At 44.4% G+C, this 23,027-nt stretch overlaps 1 protein-coding gene across 1 annotated transcript in view; it reads left to right on the top strand.

The window, feature by feature from the left end:
• The window catches only part of LOC140427046 (organic cation/carnitine transporter 2-like), a 164,466-nt gene that overhangs the window by 55,230 nt on the left and 86,209 nt on the right, over positions 1-23,027 (top strand). The window contains exon 4 of the mRNA XM_072512475.1: positions 2,969-3,140. Coding sequence (XP_072368576.1) covers positions 2,969-3,140 — 172 coding nt within the window. The remainder of the gene's footprint in view (positions 1-2,968; positions 3,141-23,027) is intronic.

Raw genomic sequence — 23,027 nt, 5'->3', positions numbered from 1 at the left:
GCTCCACCCACACTCTGACATCACTGATAAACACCCATTTCTTAAAGGTACATTTCTTAAGAATCCATTTCTTAAAGGTACTCTCACATGACAAGAGAATTCCTCATTCTGCAGAACACACAATATTTCCATTATCTGCTTTCCTTTGTTATGGAGTGTTGCCTGTAACTTGTCCCTGATTTGTAGTTAAATCTCTCCTGGACCATGTAGCCGAGTTTCCATTGGCTCCAGGCACTGCATTAGTAACCACGATTTATTGTCTGATAATACCATTACATTTTCTCCAGAATCTAGTTCAAAGTTGATGTGTCCATTGATATCATGGAATTGTAGAATCTAGAGTGCAGAAGGAGGCCATTCGAGTCTGCACTGGCCCTTGGAGAGAGCACCCTACGTAACCCCACCTAACCCTTTTTGGACACTAAGGGCAATCTAGACGTATATAACTACATTTCAGAATGCATGATTGGGGTCACTGATCTCATCCAGGAAACATTTTTGTTCCTCTTCATTAGTGTAAAACCTTTTCTTTGAAACCTGTGAAGTTAGAGTTTTTAGTTGTGTAAAGCTTCCTGAAATGGGCAATTCTGCTGCAGAGAAAGCATTCTTCATTGTTTCTAGCACACTACTCGAACCTCTGTGTAGTTTTGATCCCACAGCGCTGGCAAGGTTTTATGGCATCCAGTATTTTCCCTCCCAATTGTACCTTTTTTTCTGATGGTTCTTTTACATTCCTGCGCCTAAGGGACTATATGGTCATTGGAGGTTTCCTGACCCAAGCTTTTTCTTCATCTCTCAGTGTTGCATTGTTCTATTTACTGACCTCTGCTCCATTGCTTTTTCTAATGTGATATCTTCCTTAGATTGCAACATGTTTGATAGGGATGCATCAGTGACTCTGACTCCAATAGTAAACCCTGTATTAATTCTGTTTTAGGTTTCCTTTCTACATCCTTCAACCAGCCTGTAATGGTCATTAATTAAAACATCTAGTGGTTCACTTGGTCTTTGGACCCTTTTGTTGAATTTTGTACTTTCCAGAAGCTCCTTGTTCCTTTGGTTGAAATAGATAGCAAAGGCTTTTAAGACTTCCTTAAATTCATCAAAGGTTTCCAGCTTGGAAAAATATGTGACGGTTCTCATGCCTCTTATGGTTTTCCTTTTATCCCCATCTTATACTTCTGTTTCTTTAAAAATTGACTTTTAAATGCATTTCATTCTTGTTTCTTCTCCTCCTTACCATGTGCCATAGTTAAGTGTTTCCTTAATTCTAAATATGCTGCTTGATCATAGCCTCTGGACGATGCACAAGCTGGATTGATGTGGCATATCTACAGTCAGGATTTTTCACAAGGATTTGTTTGTGGGCTGTGTTTAATCAGCACTCAACTATTACTGAAAAGCTTTTTGCACTGAACACAAAAGCAAACTATGTTTCAGAGTGGCAATAATAGGCAGTGTAAGATTTTGGGTTCAGCAACAACACCTACCTAAGATCGTCAGGTATTCATAATACTTTTAGGTAGTTTATTAAGAAGCAACAGTTTCATTATGATGCATTAGTTAAATTGACAAGGAAAGTATACAACCAGTGACAGTTGAGAGCAGATTACTGACCTGCGAGGACAAATGGTTGGCACAGGGTGCTTTGATCTTATTAGCTTGATCTCGGTAGCTTGTGACAACATTCTGCTCTCAAGCCAAAGTGGAACTCTGCCCTGTCTTCGACACTCTTTCCTGGTCCACCTTCCATCTGAAGAAAACATTGCCTGACAAGGATGATCCCTGCTCTCCTCGCACCCATTAATATCTTTTAGCCAGAGCTTTAAGCTCCCCAGGCAGCTTAAATTGTTCCTTCAATTTAATGCTCCCCCACTCCCAAGCGTGAAGTTAATGAGATCGGATTTCCTCCAGGTTCACACCCTCTAATCTCTGTGCAGTAATCTTATACTAGGGCAGGCATGGCCTTGGTTGGGAAGCTCATTCTTGCTCCAACAATGGGCCATTTCCCAACGGCTAGCCACGGTTTTTACGCTGGCCAGGGAATTGAACTTACATGGGGGAAGGTGAAAAATCAACAGTTACATCTCGGGTGGGAAGGGGGTGGTGGTGTCCACCAGCAGAAGCCCCTTCTGAAGTTGGGTGCCAATACCCTGTCCCTTCCTTTAAGGTCCGGTAGCCTCCGGACCACCGTCCCAACCCCTCACCCCCTCCTCCGGCATCTCCCCAGAAACCTCAATCACCCCCTTCATGCCCCTCAGGCATCCCCCACACTCCCTGTCCTGGGACTCCTTGAACTTACCTGAGCCTCCATTGCCTGTACTTAACTCCGGCATCCTCTGACATTTTTTCTTCTGTCCACTGCCAGAGACTGTAGAGCTGTTGGCCAATCTCTAAGGTGTGACTTCCACTTGAGTAAAGAGTGTAAGTCCTGCCTGTAAAGTACATTTGAGCGTGAAATGATTGCAGGACACTCGGACTCTTCGGATGGCGGGAAGTGAGACCCTGCCATCTGAAAACTTACGCCTTTGTTTCAAGGGGCTGGTATGTGAATTATCCATTCAAACCCTTCTGACCAGTGAATACAAGACAGATGCCCAAGATGTCACTTTTATTGCCACTGTCTCCCTGACCATGACTTTGGCTAAAGGTTTCTTATTTATTTCATGCAGGTACAAGAAGATTCCTGCTATCGGTTCCAGAATGCTTGTTGAGTCTAGTGACCTCAATGCGGGGAGCACAATCTTTGTGACCGTTATCTCTACCTTGTGTTTGTCCTTGACTGCTTATGTTTGTGTAATTTTCAGAGAGAGCGAGAATTGATGCTGTGCCAGCTAATTCCATTAGAGTTCAATACAATTCTAAAAATACTATTTCATTAAGATCCCTATCTCTTACAGGAGTGAAATAAAAGTAGAAAATAGCTCACAATACTGTTATGCTTGACCTGGCTACTCTCTTCTTACAGGATCAGAACTTTTGGGGAAATCCACTCGGGTTATATTCGGTACACTAGGAATTTGCATTTTTTATGCAATCGGCTACATGACCCTGCCTTTGATTGCATACTTCATACGAAGCTGGCGGATGTTGCTTTTCATCTTGGCTCTCCCCAGCCTGCTGTACATTCCTTTGTGGTGGTAGGTTGGAATTGGAATGTTAACCCATGTAATAATCTATGTAAGAACTTTTATTGCCATTAACCTATGTCACTGATTCCATCCAAGAAAAGAAACTGACAGCACTGACTGTATTTAAGAGATATAATTATGCCTCCTTGACTGTGACAGGAGGCTGAAGCTTCAGTGCAGATAATTTCCACCTTAGCTGCCGAGGAAATAATTGATTGAATCAGTCACCAGCCCGTTATAATACCAAATTGTGAACTTGAGGTTCCCTATTAAGAGAATGAAAGGTTGTGGAAAACAGCCAAGCATTAATAATGACATAACGATGAGCCTTGGAGTAATGTCAACAAACAGCTACTGCAATGGCTAGAAGATTTATTTCAACTCTCACTGACACAGGTAGTCTTTTTTCAATAAAGGGCTGGGAATTAAATCATTTCACAGCTTGAGTTTTGTTTTAACTTCTCGCTAACATCGGCTAGCTGTAATTCTTTTTCATTTTTAATGGACTGGGAATTAAAATAACTGCAGCTAGACAGTTATATTTATGGATCTTAACTGCTCTTCAAGAGAATTTACGACGACTCTGGCATTTGACTCCCACTCTCCCGATGAATGTACTTGTCGCTGTGAAATGGGGTCTTGAACTCAGCGCTGAATTCAAATGGCCCCGTTGAATTCAGATTTGTCTGGGGTGAGAAGCAGACCGTTGCACTTCAACTCAGTAAAATGCCTCAAGTGAACCCTGCCATGTAACATAGTTCACCGGCCCAATGTGACAAGCACAGCAATTTGATGGGAGAAGACGACAACATACCTATAATAGACATATTTTTGCTGTGATGGTGATGTGCTTTGAATTATCATGCCCAGTTTTTCATAAAAACATAAGAAATAGGAGCAGGAGTAGACCATGCTGCCCCTTAAGCCTTCTCCACTAATCATGGCTGGATTTCCTGCCCCAACTCTTGATTATCTAAGAAATCCATCTCTCTCAACTTTGAATATTCTCAATTATAGGACATCAACAGTCCCTTATGGGAGAGAATTCCACAGATTCATAACCCTATTAATTAAGGTATTCCTCTTTCTCTCACTTTCATATGATCAAACCCTGATCCTGTGGCTATGACATTGGTTTCCAGATTCCCCACCAGGGGAAGCAATATCTCAATGTCTACCGAATACAACCATCTGTGTCTACACTGTCAAGCCCCTTCAGAAAGAAACTTGTTTGTTTCAGTGAAATCCCCTCCCATCTTTCTGGACAGTAGGTCAATTTCTGGACAGTAGGCCTATCATCATCGGACAAGCCTCTCAGCTCAGGAACCAATCTAGTGAACCTTTGTTGTACCACCTCCAATGCAAGCCTATCCTAGCTTAAATCTGGAGGCCAAAATTAGACATAGTGTGGTTTCACCAAAGCCTCTACAATTGTAGGAAGACTTCCTTATTCTTGCACACCAGCCCCTTGCAATAAAGGCCACATGCCATTTGTCTTCCCAATTCCCAATTGCTTGTTGTACCTCTTTCTGTGGAGAGCGAAACAGGTCACAGGTCTGACCTTAACTCTGTTTCTCTCCACAGATGCTGCCAGACCTGCTGACTATTTCTATCATTTTCTGATTTTATTTAATATTTCAAGCACCTGCAGTATTTTGTCTTTGTGCAAATCTTTCTGTGATTCTTGTACACGTACATCCATGTCTTGCTGAACATGAACAATTAGAAGTTCTGTGCCCTTTTAAATAAATCTGTTTTTCTATTTTTACTGTAAAAGAGAATGTCCTCACACTTTAATACAGTAGACTTCATCTGCCACCTTATTGCTCACTCACTCAACCTGTAATCTTTGCACTCTCTCACCTAGCTTTGGATACCCTAAGTTGGATCTCTGCCTAACCCATTATTATAGATTGTAAATAGTTAATGTCTCTGCACCGATCCTTGTGGCACTCCACTAATTATAGCCTTCTAACCTGAAAATGCACCATTTATCCCTACTCTCTGCTTCTTGTCCTTTAACCAATCCTCCATGATTACTAATGTATTAACCCTAACTCCATGAGTTGTCCTTAATCTTGTGGCACTTTATTGAATGCAATTTCGGAAGCTAAGTTTATTGCACCAACTAGTTCCCCTTTACCCACCCTACCACCCTACCCCCTTTTGTAAAATCATTTTGACACTGCCTGATCATATTATGATTGTCTAAATGCATTGTTCAACACTTCCTTAATATAGATTCCAGCATTTTCTCCATGATTGATGTCAAGTTAACTGGCCTATAGTTCCCTATTTTCTCTCCCTCTCTTTTCTTGAATAGTGGAGTCATAATTGCCAACTTCCAATCTGCTGGAACCATTTTAGAATCTAGGGAATTTTGGAAAAGTATAATCAATTTATCCACTATCTGCAGCTACGATTTTAGAAGTCTACAATGTAGACAATCAGATCCTGGTGATTTCTCAAGTTTATTTCAAAAGTTCTCTAATGCCTTTCTCTGCCGTTGTTAATTACTTTCTCACTGTTACTGTCTCTTACATTCCTGATTATGTAATTTGTATCTTCTTGCTCTAAAGACAAATATATTTGTTCAACATCTCTTGTCATTCATCAGTCCCCATGATAATTTTTCTGTCTCTGTCACTAGGGAATGATGTTCACGTTGATTATATTTGTAAAAGCTCTTACAAATTGTTTTGATATTTCTGGCTAGTTTACTCTCATGTTCTATTTTTATCTCTTATTATCAACTTTTTGAACACCCTTTGCTCGTTTATAAAGCTCTCCTAATCCTCAGGGTTATAACTTCACAACATTACAGTGAAAAAAGAGTAATGATATCAAAAGTTTTCAGCTTGCACTCATTAGGACAGTTGCAGGAACGTCAGATTTCAAAGGGAGCTGATTGGCTGGCAAGTTGACTCTGATTAGTTGTGGCATTGCCACGGAGAGTGCATCAGGGAACTATTGTTCCCCATGCTTTTATTTAAGTCAGAAAAGGTGCAATGGCTGGTCATGTTCCTTTTGCCTGTAAAGGATAGGCCCATGACTATATCTAGCCTCCAACATGTAGACACAAGTCTGATTGATAATTTATATTGGTTGTTAGTCTTACTCTTAGCACACCCAGGATTCTTCAAGTGGTGTCCAATCCACAGAATCTCAAAATCAAATAACCTCTTGGATGCCTCGATTGAACCTGCCTCCACCACACTTCCTGGCCGTGCAATCCAATCCTGAACCACTCGTCGTATGGAGAAGTTTTTTCTCACATCACATTTGCTTCTTTTACTAATCACTTTAATTCTGTGCCTTCTTGTTCTTGATTCTTTTGAGTGGGGTTTTTCCCTATCCACTTTGTCCATCCCCCTCATGATTTTGAACATCTATCAAATTTCCGCTTAGCCTTCTTCTTTCTAAGCAGAACAGTCCTAACGTCTCCAATCTATCCTCATAACTGAAGCTTCTCGTCCTTAGAACCGTTGTTGTAAACTCTCCAATGCTTACACATCTTTCCTATAGTGTGATGGCCAGAACTGTACGCAATATTGCAGCTGAAGTCTAACTAGCATCCTTCAGAAGTTCAGCATAACCTCCTTTCTCTTATACTCTATGCATCTCTTAAAATCCCAGAATACCATATGCTTTAGTAACTGCTCCCTCCATCTGTCCTGCCACATTCAATGCTTTGTGCACATATACTTCCCTTTATTCAGCCATTCGCACATTCTAATCTCTTTATGTGCCAATATCAGCACCCTTCTTGGCCTTAATCACACCATTTGCTTTCCCTTTCTCTTTCGTTCACTACATCTTTGTCATTGAACTCCTGCATTGAACCTCACACGCTACCTATCTGCCTACTCCATGAACTTGTCTATGGCATTTTGAACACTCTCTTCTTCATAGTTTGCAATACTTCCCATATTGTGTCATCGGCAAACTTTGAAATTGCCCCCTGGACGCCATGATCTACACCATTAATATATATCTGGCAAAGCAAGGGCCTCAATACTGACACCTGGGGAATGCCACTACAAACCTTCCTCCAGCCTATTATTAAGCCAATTTTGTATACATGTTGCTGATGTCTCTTTTGTTCCGTGAGCTATAACTTTTCTCACAAGTCAATTATATGGTACTGTCTCCAATGCCTTCTGAAAGTCCATGCACACCACATCAACAGCATTACCGTCTCCTCAAAAAAACTCCAGAAAATTAGTTAAACACTAATTCCCTTTAGGAATCCATGCTGGCTCTTCCTAATCAATCCATTTTGTTCCACCTGGCTACTAATTTCTATCCCGAATAATTGTTACTAGTATCTTGCTGTTAAACTGACTGACCTGTAATTGCTGGGACTATCCTTACAACCTTTTTTGAACAAGGGCATAACATTTTCAATTCTCCAGTCCTCTGGCACCTACCTTGAGTCTATAGATGACTGGATGATTCTGGCCCTTGTCCCTGCAATTTTCTCTCACTTTTTTCAGTATCCTGAGTTGCATCTCATCTGGCCCCAGTGTCTTGTCAACTTTCAGTACCAACAGTCTATTCAACACTTCCTCCTTAACAATTTTGAATCCTAGTGACAGAGCTTACTCGTCTGTCCTAAGTAGCATCAACCTCCTTGGTAAAGGTGGATGCAAAGTATTCATTTAATACCTTAGCCATGCCCCCAGCCTCCGTGTATAATTTCCCTTTTAAGTTCCTAATTTCCCTACTCCTCTTATTACCCTTTTGCTATTTATATGCCTGGAAAAGATTTTGGGATTCCCCATTATGTTGGCTGTCAGTCTTTTCTCATAATCCCTCTTTGCTTCACTAATGCGCTTTTTCACCTCCACTCTGAACCTTCTGTATTATTCTTGGTTCTCAACTGTATTTTCTACCTGACTCCTGTCATAAGCACACTTTCCTACTAATCTTAATTTCTACCTCCTTTTTAATGCAGGGAGCTCTGCATTTGTTTTCCCTACCTTTCCCTTTTAAGGGAATATACCATGACTATGTCCGGACCATTTCTGTCTTGAAGGTAGCCCATTGTTCAGCTACAGCTTTTCCCACCAACCTTTTGTTCCAGTCTAACCGGCCCAGCTCCATTCATGCCCCATTGAAGTCAGCTCTCCCCCAGTTAATTGTTTTTACTCTGGATTGCCTATTTTCCTTTTCTATTATCATTCTAAACTTTACAATTTAATGATCACTGGTTTCTAAATATTTTCCCCACTGACACTTCATCTACATTTCCAAGAACCATATCCGACAGTGCATTCTTTTTTGTTGGACTGGACAATCTAGGAAGTTTTGTCCCTCTCCACCCTTTACGTTTCCAGTGTCCCAATCTACATTTGGGTAATTAAAGTCCTCCATTAAACTATTCTACAATGTTTGCACCTCTCTGTAATAGGGGACTGTAACATTAATCAACCTTGCTTCGTTAAACAGTACTCTATCTAAAATAGCTTTATCCCCAGTTGATTCCGCAACATATTCTCACAGGGATTTTTCATGAAACCACTCCCCACCCCCCTGACTCCCAACCCACCCCCTCACCAGTGCTATTTGAAGGGATCATCAACTGCTTTCAGTTTTGTTACTGATTGATTTCTACTGGCTTTCATGGTAGATGTAGAAGTGTCTAATGGTTTTCAGAGTTGTTTTATGTTGATGAATGTACAGGGCATGGTGTAACATGTGCAGAAGGATATTGCCATGAACCTTTGTTGCAGCAAGCTGAGCTTTCATTAGGGAGGTTCAAGCCTGCATGACAGCAAGTTGAATTGCATGACTTCTATCTGAGCTCCAACTGCAACAACCAGATGTTAGATAATTTCTCTGTGTTGCAATTGAAATTGTGGCATTAACCATCAGTCGTTGCAATCTGGATAGGTCTGCCTTTGTTCTCATGCAGTTGGACACTACTTCCACTCTGATGAGTATGGGCTTCAAGCTCTGCATAAAGAGATGTGCCAAGTTAATGCCAGAATCCCCCAATGCTTGATATTGCACACAGGCGTTCTGGAAAGCCGCCTAATGTACCAAATATATCTCTGTGCATGCCCTTCTTTTGTAGACCCCCCCAACAAAGTTCTTATCTGAGTCTTCTGCAGCAGAACTCATGGAGAACCTCGCCATCTGATAAGCTGGCATTTGTTTTACACTTGTCTCCTACTCTGCATTCTCCATTGCTCCCTGGAACGCATTCAATAATGCACATTAGCAGTGGAATATAATTGCATAATAAAAGCAAAAAATGTTGGAAATACTCAAAATCTGGCCGCATCAGTGGGGAGAAACAGAGTTAATTGGTGGAAACTTGAGACATTGAGGATCTTCCCTACTGGCTGGAAGGTCAACGAGAGACCCACTCTGCCTATTTTCCAAAAAGCCTACCGAACCACTTACCAATCAGACAGTGGCAAGGCTAGTGGCAAGCCTTACCCTGGAATCAGGTCTCTGAGAATGGAAATCCCACCGAGCGAGAGCCACTAGCCATTCGTAGGCAGGCAACTCTATCACTCAGTAGGAAGGCTGTGACTGCTTCCAGAAGAATACTCCCTGGAATCCCAGGATCGCGGAAAGACCAAAGGCAAAGGTAAGTGATGTGGTAGTGGGGTTTGGGCAATGGGGTTGGGTGGGGTGATTGTTGTGGTTTGTTGTGTGGAGTCAAAGGGAGTGACCTTCAAGGGCAGGAGATATCTCTCAGTGCTCTCAATGCCCCGATGTCCAGTGCATCAAAGAGGTGGGATGGTCTTATTAGGGACAAAGAAGTTGATATATGTTTAGAGATGAGAGCATGTATAGAGTGCTTATTGTGAACATTTTATCAGTGTTTATTAAGGATGAGTAATTTGATAAAATATAGGTAAAAGTGGAGATAGTAGAGGTAATGGGTGGGATGAAAATGATTAGCGAATGCACTGGAAAGGCTGGTTAAGATTAGAATGTATAAGTTAGCTGGGTCCTGATGACTTGTATTCCATGAATGGCTTCCATAACCTTTCAACCTTCCCTAGATACAAGAAGGTGCCAGAGGATTAGAGGCTTTCAAATCTGACACTGTTGTGCAAGGAAGGATGCAAGTACCTTCTAGCAACAACAGGCCAGTCAGTTTAACTTCAGTGGTGGGTGAAGAATCCTGCTTCGGACACCATGAAATAGCCTTCATAGTCTTTAGTATATTGACAGCAAGTCTTTATTAACAACTCATTACTTCATACACATATACTGTAGGGGGTACACATATGGAGCGGACTCCATCCTAGGTTTTTACACACGATGTCCATCTCTTGACTGACCCTGACCCCAGGTCACTCCTCTTCTTACATCAGTATGTGGGTGGTACTGTACTCAGCCCCACATTAACCCTGTATGTACCAGACCTTGCAACTATACCTCCCCACCCCCCCAAATCTTTATCCCATGGATATTGTGTTGCTTTAGTTTACTTCAAGTCTTACATTGTGCATTTACCTCATTGTTATAACCTTAATGTTATACGAGCATTATTGCTATTATAGTATTAACATTAAAAATATTCTCACTACCTCATCTCCCCCATTCAAGTCTTTGAAGATGGAGGTTCCAGTATTCTGGAGTCCTTAAAACCTTTCCACATTTCATTCGCTGGTCTGCTAGAGGAATGTTTGGCTCAGGCGGCTCTGGTTCTTGTTGGCTTGGTGGTTTGACTCGCATTTGGGTATGGTTCCATCTGTTTCTTTCATGGCTTTATATTAAACTATGCCTGGTTGGGCAGCACGGTGGTGCAGTGGGTTAGCCCTGCTGCCTCACAGCGCCGAGGTCCCAGGTTCGATCCCGGCTCTGGGTCACTGTCTGTGTGGAGTTTGCACATTCTCCCCGTGTTTGCGTGGGTTTCGCCCCCACAACCCAAAAAGATGTGCAGGCTAAGTGGATTGGCCACACTAAATTGCCCCTTAATTGGAAATAAAGAATTGGATACTCTAAATTTTTTTTAAAATCTATGCCTGGTTGGTCTCGCTGGTTTGGTGGTGCATGGTTGTTATTACTCTTGATCTATTCTTGCGGGGTGGATGAAAATGGTATTCATCTGCTTGGTGTTGCCTTATCATCTTTTTTCCATTTTGACTGTCATGAAGTTCTCTGAGGCTGAGGAAGGGTGTTCATGTGAGCATGGTTACCTCTACTTTTTGTTCTTCATGGTGCAAGACCAATATGAGGTTCCAGAATTTCTTGTGGTTCTGGCACATCGTGCCACAGTGGTTGGTGTGTTTACCAGCTGTACCATCATGGTAATTGGAGGTAGAGGCTCCTCAAACTGTAGATCCTTTGCTGGTACTACTTTCACTGGAGGTGACATGGTAATCTCATGTTCAGTAGGGTCGTCTGATCAGTGGGTACTTTCTAGGACTTGAAATGATGACGGACAAACCTACTCCTCAAAAAGAAGATAGATTGCAGGTGTAGTCAGAGTCTGAATGCTCTTCATTGTTTGAGGACTCCGGACCGTGCTGTTCTGGTTGACTAACGACAATGGTAGTTTTCACAAATTGTGCCATCTGGAGATTGAGAGTTACACAGTCATTCCTGCTTAGATGAGAGAAAGGCTGATTCCGGATAGCATTCATCAGCATAAGATCTGATTGTTTGCTGCCATACCCAGTTGATCGAGCCATGCTGATGACTAGAGACGTGATACAGCAGGCTAAAGTTAAAGTCCGCTTTTGGGCGCGTTTGGCGGGGTGTTTCTCGGAGACTACAGCTCTGAGATTCACCCATTCACTGGCACATTTTCAGGTTTTTTGGGCCACACTTTAGTTGATTTCCTGCTAGTGAGCTGATCACCAGGGTGGCATTGCCAGGGTGCCTGGGTGCCGGGGGAGTGCCAGGATACTACCCTGCCCACTCCCCGACCACTCGGAGTCTCTAATGGCCTACGAGACCCCCCCCCCCCCCCCCGAGGTACTGTTACACATCTAATTTGAGGAGACCAGTACTAAATGGCACCCTGGTGAGGTCTCGCAGGCGCAGCCATTGACTCCCCAGCGTGGGCAAGATCCAGATTTTGCTGGACGGAGCCAGTCGGGTGATTTGCGATCAGCCCGCCACGGAGCCCAATTTGGGGCTATTGGGTGATTCACCCATTGCGTCCGGGTACACACTGGCTGCAACCTGGTCGCAGAATTGCACTCTGGCAACATTGCCATGTCTAGGGTAAGATCATCTTTAGCTTGCAAGAGGTCAAACAATGAATCAAACAGTGGAGCTGTAAGTGTGGAATTGTGATCCATTTTGATGATTTTAAAAAGTGTGGGTACAGCTTTAGGAGATTACAGGCTTTCAAGATGATATCACCATTCACTGGATATTCCCATGCTTCCTGGTTTTTGGTGGACTTTGCAAAATGGAGGCAGTGTGCTTCTTTTTGAAGAAGCAGGATCCACAATGGTTGCAGGGATTGGCTATCTGCCTATTTAATTTAATTAGTGGTTATTGCATTGCAGGTCAAGACCTGTAGAAAAGAACCGCAGGCTTGTTGTTGAGGAATTTGGACAGTCGCGAGGTACCTGAAGTAAATCAAATTAATTCTTAATTTAATTAATGTTTCTTTGATAAACTCCAGAGCCATGTGTTGAGTCTCGGTGTCAGGGATCAGGAATAGAGATGTGTTTCTTCCAAGTGGCACTTCTGACTGAATGAATGAAAAGGGGCTTCTAAGGACTGGCTGGTCTGGAATTTAAAACATTATGGGCAGGATTCACCAGTCTCTCAGCCACATGTTTCTTGGCAGTGCCAAGTGACACGCCCTTTGCTGGCCGCAAAATTCTTTGGTCTTGCTGCTGTCAATGGGATTTCCCATTGAAGCCACCCCACACCACTGATAAACTCGCAGGCGGGGGTGCGCAGCTAGTGGGACCAGAGAATCCCGACGCCAGCGAACGGCCCCAGAACTCCAGCCTTTATCTCACACTTATGGGAGCTCTGCTTGCTGGAATTGGACTTACAAGGGAGATTTAATGGAGTCTTTCTTATTTCGAAGTAACATTTTACCTTTTTGCTTCCGGGCTGTTCTCTCTCGACCTTTTCTTTCTGGTAAGTGTTCTCTGCATCTGGATCTTCATTTGGGAGTTTGTTTACAAATACGCTAAAGGTGCCCTTTTTCTTAGTTTTTCTGCATTCTTGTAAAGAGAAGGATTTTTGATATCGTTCACTGACACTGTGAAGAATCCTGATTCAGACACCATGAAGTAAGCTTCGTAATCTTGAGTATATTAACAGCAAGTCTTTATTAACAACTCAGTACTATATACATATATACAGTAGAATGTTCAGCTATGGAGTGGACTCCATCTTGGGTCTTTACACAGCTCGGTCCATCTCTAGACAACAGAGAAGATTGATGAAGGGAAGGCATTGCTTGCTGTCTCCATGGATTTTAGGAAGGTTTTTACCAAAATAACACACAAAAGGTTTGGTTAACTTTGAGGCTCATGGAAAGGAGGGTCAGTGTCAGCTTGATAAAAAAAATTGGCTTAAGGACAGAAGACTGAAGGGTAGTGGACAGTGCTATTTTGCGAAGGTCAGTGCTAGGACCGCTGCTTATTGGATATATTTAAAAGACTTGGATATCTGATTGCAGAGTAAAATTTCAGAATTTGCCGACTATACCAAACTTGCAGCAAGTAATGAGGACGATACCAATTGACTGCAACAGGACATAGATAGGTCAATAGAATTGGCAGACCACTGACAGATGGAATTCAATACACAGGAAGTTATGCATTTTGACAGAGGGAATAAAGAGAGACATTATAGACTTAATGGCACTGTTCTAAATAATGTGCAGGAATGGAGGTGGTGGGATGGGGGTGGGAGGGGTGGGGGTGGGTTCATGTGCATATATCTTTGTGAAGTTAGCAGGACATATTGAGAGAATAATTAGCAATGCCTATAGGATTTTGGTCTTCATAAATAAAGATATTGAGTTCAAGAGCAGTGAGGTTATGCTGAACCTTCTTTAAAGCTCTGAATAGGCCACAAGTAGAGTATTGTGTTCAGTTCTAGATCAGGAAAGATGTAAGAGTCTTTGAAAGAGTGCAGAGGAAAATTGGCAGAATGGTTCCTGGGATGATGGTGTTTAGCCACTAGGTTAGGTTGGAGGAGCTGAGCTTGTTCTCCTTAGAACAAATGAGAGTGAGAGAAAATTATACAGAGGTATATAAGACAATGACAGGTTTGGATAAGATCGACAAAATAAAGTTGTTCCGATTAGCTGACCGTACAAGGACCAGGGCAGACAGATTCAAGATTTTGAGCAAGTTCTGCAGAGGAAATGTGAGGATGAACTCTTGCAGAGCATGGTAATAACTTGGAACTCGCTGCCTGTGAGTGTATGGATGTGGATCAGTTCAATGATTTCAAAATGAAATTAGATGGGTACTTGAGGGAAATAAACTTGTGGTCTATGGGTATAAAACGAGAGAGTGGGAATGATTGGATTGCTCTATAGAAAGCCATCATGGCCTACAGTCATGGCTCCATGTGCAGAATTTAATTGTCTCCCCCTGGGGAAGTTGGGAGGCTGATGGGAAAGGGGATGGGGCAAATATGATAAGGAGGGATTTGAAGATCCCACCTCCTTCCTCTGGTGAAGTCCTGGCGGGAAGGCTTATGGGTAGCCAATTGAGACCTTCAGGTAATCAATTAAGAGTCAATTAAAGGCCTTATCCTACAGTGCTGCTGCTGGTATTCAATGGGAGCCTTTGTTCAATTGAGGGACCCAGCATTGGAAAGGGAATCCACAGGAAGCCACTCCTTGCCCTTGCATCCAAGCCTCCTTCCTTCCACGTCCATGGCTTCCTTTACTCAACCCACATCCCACCCACAGCGGGATCTGGTGATCTGTCAGCAGTCCTCATGATAGGCCCCACTACAGCATCAGCAGTAGCAACCGCTCCCGATGGTGGTGCCGGTACTGAGGTAGCAGCTTCCAGGGTGGGATTTCACCCATTCGAAATTTAATCAGATGGGAGGTGAGTACCTGATTTGAATTTTATATTGTCAAGCCTCCCGAAGGGATGCAGCATGGGTCTCCCACCAGTTTTCTAAACATTGGACGATGCTCCCATCACCTACATTAAACTTTGGCCTGTGATTCTGCGCAGAGTCGGATAAATTCCTGTTTCTGCAAATCTGACCAAGGGGGCTGGGAGTTGTTGGTGGGGGGGCACGCCCCATGGTCTCTCAGACCTTTGATGATGTCAACTTATTATTCTCCACCCACCACACATGGCCCCTCATACCCTCCATAGTAACCATTTTTCTCCACTCCATCTAGAGACCTTTAAAGCCCCAATGTCAACTTGGTGACAACTCATTCCAACCCCTGACTCCCACCCAGCACCCTTTTTCCTTACACCTTCCATGCCAACTCAACCAGTATCCACCACCATGGGCAGACCACAGGACCCGTGCTAAGAAGAAATACAATAAATGTCCTAAGGGAAGGATTTCCAGTCCCACCTTTGCAAGATATTGTGAAGAATGGGATCAGAAAATTCAGAATGCAGCCAAAAGTCACTTTCCCACCAGTGTAATAATAGTTTGAAATTTTCAGCTCCCTATGTTTATGGTAGGCCAAGTTGACCACTACTTCATGTCAGGAACTGCATTTGTATGCATTTGAGTCTCATGAATACTAATTAAAACCTCAGCTTAGCTTACTGGTATCACCCCCCCCCCCCCCCTCTCCAGGTCAAATGACCACATCTGTGATGCATTCGACCAGCGTGATTCATGAATGGATATAAGTTTTGTGCATCTATTGAACAGCACTTCACTCATGACCTCCAAGTGCGTGTGCACAGTGCCCGCCCATTTTTCACTACATTGCGTTCAGCTCTACTCTGACTTTTTGCCAAGGCTTCTCATGCAAGACCAGCAGGAAGGTGGGATGGAGTTAGTCGGCAAAGTAAGTCTTGACTGGGGATGTTGGAGGGTGTGACAATGGAGCCATGGGGAAAGGGTGCACATAGACATGTGACTGGGAAAGAGATCACATAGACACATGACTGGAATGGGGATGACTGGGAAAGAGAGCACAGACACATGACCAGCACGATGTGGGGGAATTTCAACAGTCACAGGGTTGTGGAGTCTGGAAACTGGTCTCGGAATAAAACCTCAGCACCACCACTTTTCAAGCTCATCCAATGATGCAATTGAGAAACAAGGAGTGGAAAAGACATGGGGGGAAAACTTTGAGGGCTTAGGGAAGATAGCACAAAGACACATATCCTTGGAGGGGGGGGGAGTTAGTTGAGGCAGAAAGCATAGAGGTCCTGGAGATTTGCGCAACAGTTCAGAGCGCTGTGCTTGGTATGCCAGTTATGGTCCAAGTCCAGGGAGTAGGCAGGCCTGTCAGCCGTGTCAGTCGTACCCAGCATAGTTGACTGGGCATGGTCAATCCCTCATACATGGTGGTCCTTTGGATCGGTGGGCCGCAGATTGCACAGTTATAGTGGGGGAAACGTATCTGCAGCCTGTATAGTGGAACAGGTAATGTTGGGGGCACTTGATGGTCTCACGGCGGACAATTTTGGGGGGGGGGGGGTTGATAAGTCAATGTGCTTCAAGATGAGGAGGGATCAGATCTACATGGGACATAGGGACATCAACATCAAATGGTTCAGAATGACAGAGATATCAATGACTATGGGATTTGAGAGGGAGGAAGGAAAGTGATTGGAGGGAGGGAAACCTGTACATGATCCTCTTCCAGCTTATGTGCGGGGTTTCAACAGTCACAGGGTTGTGGAGTCTGGAAACTGGTCTCGGAATAAAACCTCAGCAGCACCACTTTTCAAGCTGATCCAATGATGCAGTTGAGAAACAAGGAATGAAAAGAACAAAGAACAAAGAAAAGTACAGCACAGGAACAGGCCCTTCGGCCCTCCAAGCCCATGCCAACCATGCTGCCCGACTAAACTACAATCTTCTCCACTTCCTGGGTCCGTATCCCTCTATTCCCATCCTATTCATGTATTTGTCAAGATGCCCCTTAAATATCACTATCGTCCCTGCTTCCACCACCTCCGGCAGCGAGTTCCAGGCACCCACTACCCTCTGTGGAAAAAGCTTGCCTCGTACATCTACTCTAAACCTTGCCCCTCGCACCTTAAACCTATGCCCCCTAGTAATTGACCCCTCTACCCTGGGGAAAGGACATGAGGAGAAGACTCTTGAGGGCTTTGGAAGGAGTCAGCTACTGCACCTCTGAGCCGATTGAAAGGATACCCAACTAATTTCTGTTTTAACAAATGGAGAGGAAGACCAAGCTGAGAAATGTTAGGAAAAGTCAACTGCCAATGTAGGGATTGTGGCACTGTAACTCATGTTGTGCATTCTTGCGAGACCCAATCCCAATTGGGGCCACTTTTGGATTGCCTTCCAAATGCCCTATGTCCCTCTCTTAGGAATTTCCGAGGGTCAGAATGATACAGCTGGAGAAGGAAAAGGCCAAAATGCATATGCCTAATGACCCAAATACCTCTAAAACTCGCATCTGTCAAATTCAGGCTTTGCAGCCCCAATTCCCTCCCAATCCAAATACTGTGCTGTGGAAACCAAACGATGTAACCTGACGGTTGCATCTGCTATCACCTGCAATGCTCAGTCAGATAACCCTCTGTGTGAAACTCTGCCATGCATGTGGTAATAGCAGGGTTGGGTTCAGAGTGGGGGTGCCCTACCAGTGATCCTTAAGGCAACAATACTGCTGCAAGGGAGGTAATGGCTGGGAAGAATGCAATCCATGGGCTTCACAGTGATTCCCTGGCTTGCCATTAGAAGGTGACCATTGCAGCTCTATGATTGTTCATGTTTCTACTCAATGTTTCCGCAGAGTCAAACACAGCTGATTAATGGATGGAGCAGCCAACGTTGCGATAATCCTGGAAATCTTTGGCATGACCAGGGTGTACCAAAGGCGCTTTACATACCTACGGATGAGCGAGAGATAATGCCGCAGACACTTTCACTTGTCAAGTGGTTTGGTGGCTTACATCTGCCACATTCTCTGGGAAGAACTAACATTGCAGGGACTGGGAGGCAAACCATTGCCAGACTCACAAAGTGATGGCCGCTCTGAACGTTTTTGAAAGTGGCTCATTCCAGGACTCCACTGAGGACCTATATAGGATTTCTCAAGCATCCACTCACAAATGTACCCAGGAGGTTACCAACGCTTTATTTAGGCGCACAATTATCCAGTTCTCCCTGGATGAAACCAGCCAGGCTACCAGAGCGATGGAACTTGCAATGATCTCTGGATTCCCATAGGTGCGGTGCAGGGTGACATAAATTGTACTTGTGGTTTGAAGAGGTCCCTAGCAACATCCACCGTAATTTATAAACTGGAAAGGGTTCTACTTTCTTGATGTGCAGCTGGGCTGTAATTGCCAGTGGCAGATTACGCAGGTATGTGCAAGATATTCTGGAAGCTGCCATGACTCCTACATCTTGAGTCACTGGTAGGTGTCACAGTGTTGCAAGGTGCCTTATGGAGGACAGTCATCACTCAGTGGTTCTCGTGTTGATATCTGAGGTCTAAGCTGAATCCATGCTGTGGCATCTCTGCACAGGCAATCATTCATGCACGCCATACTGAGTCCAAAGTATGAGATCTATCTTCAGGATTCAGTCATCTGTAACTCAGTCATGGATGTGTAACTTAGTCATGGATGCGAGCCTGCATTTCAGCTCACCTTTCAGTGAACTGTGAAAGCTTCAGCAGCATCATAGCCTGATCTCTGTCAAGCACTCACAGCCATGCTTCCGTTAAGTCTACCAAGTTCCCATACATCCTAGCTTGACACCTGTGGGCCTGAGCATGCTGACACTCCAGCTGGGCATTGAATACGCTAGTCGTTGATAACACATCAGATGCATTCAAAATTAATTCTGATCCCATCTGAGGCCTCCACATTTTCATTCCACCAGTCCCACATATCCACACGAACACCAGGCATACCAAGATCATTGTAATGAGCATGGAGCCATGTCAACTGTCCATCTGGGAGCTGGAACGGAGTTAATGTCAAGCGATGCTGGCCAGACCTTTCTGGCCAAATGCAGCATCCTTCCATGACAAAATCCGGCATCTGTGGCCTTTACACACATCTCCGATCACGCATAGTTTCAGCCCTCTAGTCGGAGTCCTGAAACTCAATATGTGTCAGCGTGGTCCATAGCTGGAGGTGCAAAAGTGGAGATGTTTAGATTTACATGCAGACATGGAAAAGTGCTGCAGGCCACCAGGAGCACATGAAAGTCGTAGATTTTGATGGATATGCAAACTGCACTCAAGGCTGAGGCCAATGAGAATGCACCAACTGAGATAGACTACAATGCGTGACACCATTCAATGCTTTAAGATCCACATTGAGCACTCTTCAGTGCAAACGCATCAGGAGACTAAATCAGCCTGCCGCTTTTAAACTGATGAGCCAACCAACATTATATGATCCACTGAAGCAAGTCTCAGAAATGCCTTGTCCAACCACCAAGCTCTCAGAGCCAGAGACTTCACTCATGTCACTACTGCACAGAGAGAGTTCAAGCACTACAATGAGACAGTGTAAGACATTGACCTGAAGTAGCCAATAAGACATCTGTGAGGAGGAGATTAGTGAGAGGAGCATCTATTACTTGTGATTGACCACTGAGCATATCATCAGATAGAAGAGGCAAGAGATGAGGATTTCTTCTTCTTCTTCTTAGCCTTTTCACTCCTTGACAGAGCATAGGACAAGGACAAAGCTTCTCCATCTTATCCAATCTTGGGCCAAACTCTCCAGTTGTTGCTATGTATAGCCCTTGGCTCTCATCTCCTTTTCTGTATTCCACCTCCATGTGTTTTGTGGTTCGACTTGCTTTCTCTTTCATTGCAGGTTCCATTGGGCAGCTGGTCATGTAATGTTGTTCCAGGCCTCCTTAAAGTATGACCTATCCAATTCCATTTTCGCCTTTTGATTTGGAGGACCATTGCAGGGTTTTTTCATGAATCCTATCCATGCCTAGAGCGATGGGGCTTTGGTCCTGGCTCTGATCAGGTGCAAAGTCCTGAACTAAGGTCTTAATGGCAGTTGCCATTCTACCAATGTTGACCTGAGTACACTGGCATGTCATGCAACAACATCAGACTGAACACAGATAGACTTCTTTGTTCTAACCTATTGATGGCCTGAAAGACTTGCCTGATGTTGCTGTGTCTGTCATTGCAGCTCCAACATCTCTGTGAGGGTCAAATCCAGAGAGTTGTCATCAGATTCTGACTCAACAGGAGCCTGACCACCAGCAGTCGTCATTGAGTGCCGTTGGCTGTCTCCACCTGCTGTGGACACGAACCTGTGCTGCGCTCACCAGATGGTGACCCTCAAATCTACTCTAAAGCTTGATTCCATTTAGATGTATGTCACTGCACCGGTGGATGGTGCGGGTAACACTGGGATGGCTCTACCTCTAGTGGCTCTTGAAGATCCTCATCCAAGCTGCCGTTGGGGTTGGGGCTGATGGGCCGATTGTCAGTTACCCTCTTCCCCTTCCTGTTAAACAGAGAAGAGATAATGAGTCACTGTCTGCATAGTATCCAACATTGCAGAGCACGCATCATTCTCAACGAGCTGTTCATGGGTCCTAACTGGCTTGGGACCCGTCAATTGCACTGTCGGCACATGTTGGGCCCCAGACCCTGCTGGCCAACTCTGCCAACTGCTCTTCAAATCTAATGCTTGGCCTGAGCTCAGGTATCGCACTTCTGATTTGGGATCTCTCTCTGATGCTGTGGACAATATTCTCCTGTATGAAGATATATGAACAGACTCTGAGCAGGACAGTTGCCAAAGTAGATGATGAGCAAAATCCCTTCTGTGAGTGTTGAATGAATCTCTGTAAGGGCTGAGGGTGAAAGATTACAGGATGTGACAAGAGATGAAAATGTTACAGTGTGTGTGAGAGAATCAGCCTGAATTTCCCTTGTGTTGGTAATGATGAGATCTCTGTGGACTGTAACCCTGCAAATGCCTGATGGGCTCGTGGGAGTTGGAAGTGAGGAGGAGGTGGTCTTACCCTGGCAGAGCGGACAAGATCATTTACCCTTTTCCTGCACTGGATGGTAGTTCTCTGGGGCACGTTAGCGCTGACTGCATGGGCGACCTGCCCCCAAGGGGAAATTGGTGGACCTCTGGCTCCCACACGGGGAAAATATGTCCCACAGCTCTTCTGCTGCCTGGAAGAGTGTCCCCCGTGCGGAACTGCTAAACCTCGGAGTAGCGTACTTCGCTCTCTTAGGGGCAATTCTACTGTTCGGCGTGGCAATCCTGGGCTGTAATGAGTGAATAAATGCACTGGTGCAGATTAAAAATAGCTCCTGGAAACATGAACCAATGCGATAACAACAGGACAAACAACTCCCACTTGATATGAGATGCACCATGTTCAGGCACATTTATGAGCTTAATCTGATGGGCGCAACCCTGTCGCTATAGAGGCCAGATTTCACGCCGCCTTTCCTGCCTGCCACCACACTGTCTCCTGAGCGGAAAAATCTGCCCTAAGGCCGGGATTTTCCACTCCCAATTTGGTCAGGAATGTTCAGTGGCGAGATTGAAAATTGTGTGTTTCCCTGTAACATAAATCCAGGACATGACTGTCCCTTTGTCATCGGTGGGCCCCATTTTCCATCATTGAATATCAGAAACTTTATTTTCATAATTTGTATCATTATTGTGGTCACCTGCTGGATTCACTTCCCCATGTCAAATTTAAATCCCACAAAGGCCCACTACTGGCGATCTGAACTTGGAGGGGAACTCTGAGGTGAGTGCACATAACTTAGTCCAGCACTTGTGAGCATCCCAATGTAAGAAAGTGGATACCCAGATTCAGGGTGGGGTGAGTGGGGAGGGTGATGGGTTGTCAGAGGCAAGTCTCCACAGGGGCTTCTTTGTGGCTGACTTGTGTTGCCAGGGCAAAGGCAGCAGTACTGCAGAGAAAGGAACCTCTGGGAAAGGGCAGCAGTGTGGGGGCAGAGGACCAATTGGACCATGCAATTGCCAACACATTTCAAGATTGAGCATTCTTCCATAGCTGAGACAGTTCAATATCAACTCCATTGTCATGCTTGGAGTCTGGCTTCTGAAGCAATTATACCCATGCAAGAAACACTAATTCTTGAGATTGCCAATGATTGCTCCTACAATGCTAACTCTTTATATGCAGACTTCAAAATCAACCAAATGTTATGGGGCTACATTGGGTGACTGGGCAAGTTTGAAGATCCTCTTGTGGCAGGTCGGCATGAATCACTCACTGAGGGTGGCACTCTGAGCACCCAGCATTACAGTTATATAAACATTGCACGTTAACCCTCCTGGTCCAGGCAAGCCACTCAGCCTGGGAGGTTAGGCACTTGTACTAAGAGCACAGGGTGCAATTGAGTAACTGAAGCTGCCGCCACTCTGTAATGTGTTGTGGGGCGGATGTGAGTGGGGATTTGATTAGGCATTAATTGAATTGAACACTGGGCATCCAATTGGTGGCCAGGACTCTGGACTTTCCTATCCCCTGCAGAGTGCTATCTCTGTGCAGGGGTACTCTTTAAATAAGACACCCGGATTACCGAAGGCCTGATGTCACAGTGGGAAGGGAGAATCAGTAGCCAGTGATCCAACTTGAACCCCCTGCCTCTGCATTTGTTAACGTGCCGCACAATATAGCCGTAAAAGCCATCATTAGCGTCAGTGGATCAAATGCCCCTTTACCTGCCAGAAATTGGACTTTGGCGATTTCTGGGATGATTTGCCTGAAGTGTGTATTGTTGAGTTCACGGGCTGGATTCTCCACTGACGGAAT

The sequence above is a fragment of the Scyliorhinus torazame genome, chromosome 7 (assembly GCF_047496885.1).
Source record: "Scyliorhinus torazame isolate Kashiwa2021f chromosome 7, sScyTor2.1, whole genome shotgun sequence".
Taxonomy (NCBI): domain Eukaryota; kingdom Metazoa; phylum Chordata; class Chondrichthyes; order Carcharhiniformes; family Scyliorhinidae; genus Scyliorhinus; species Scyliorhinus torazame.
The sequence above is the reverse complement of the archived record's forward strand: the minus strand, read 5'-3'. Positions and strand labels throughout refer to the sequence as shown.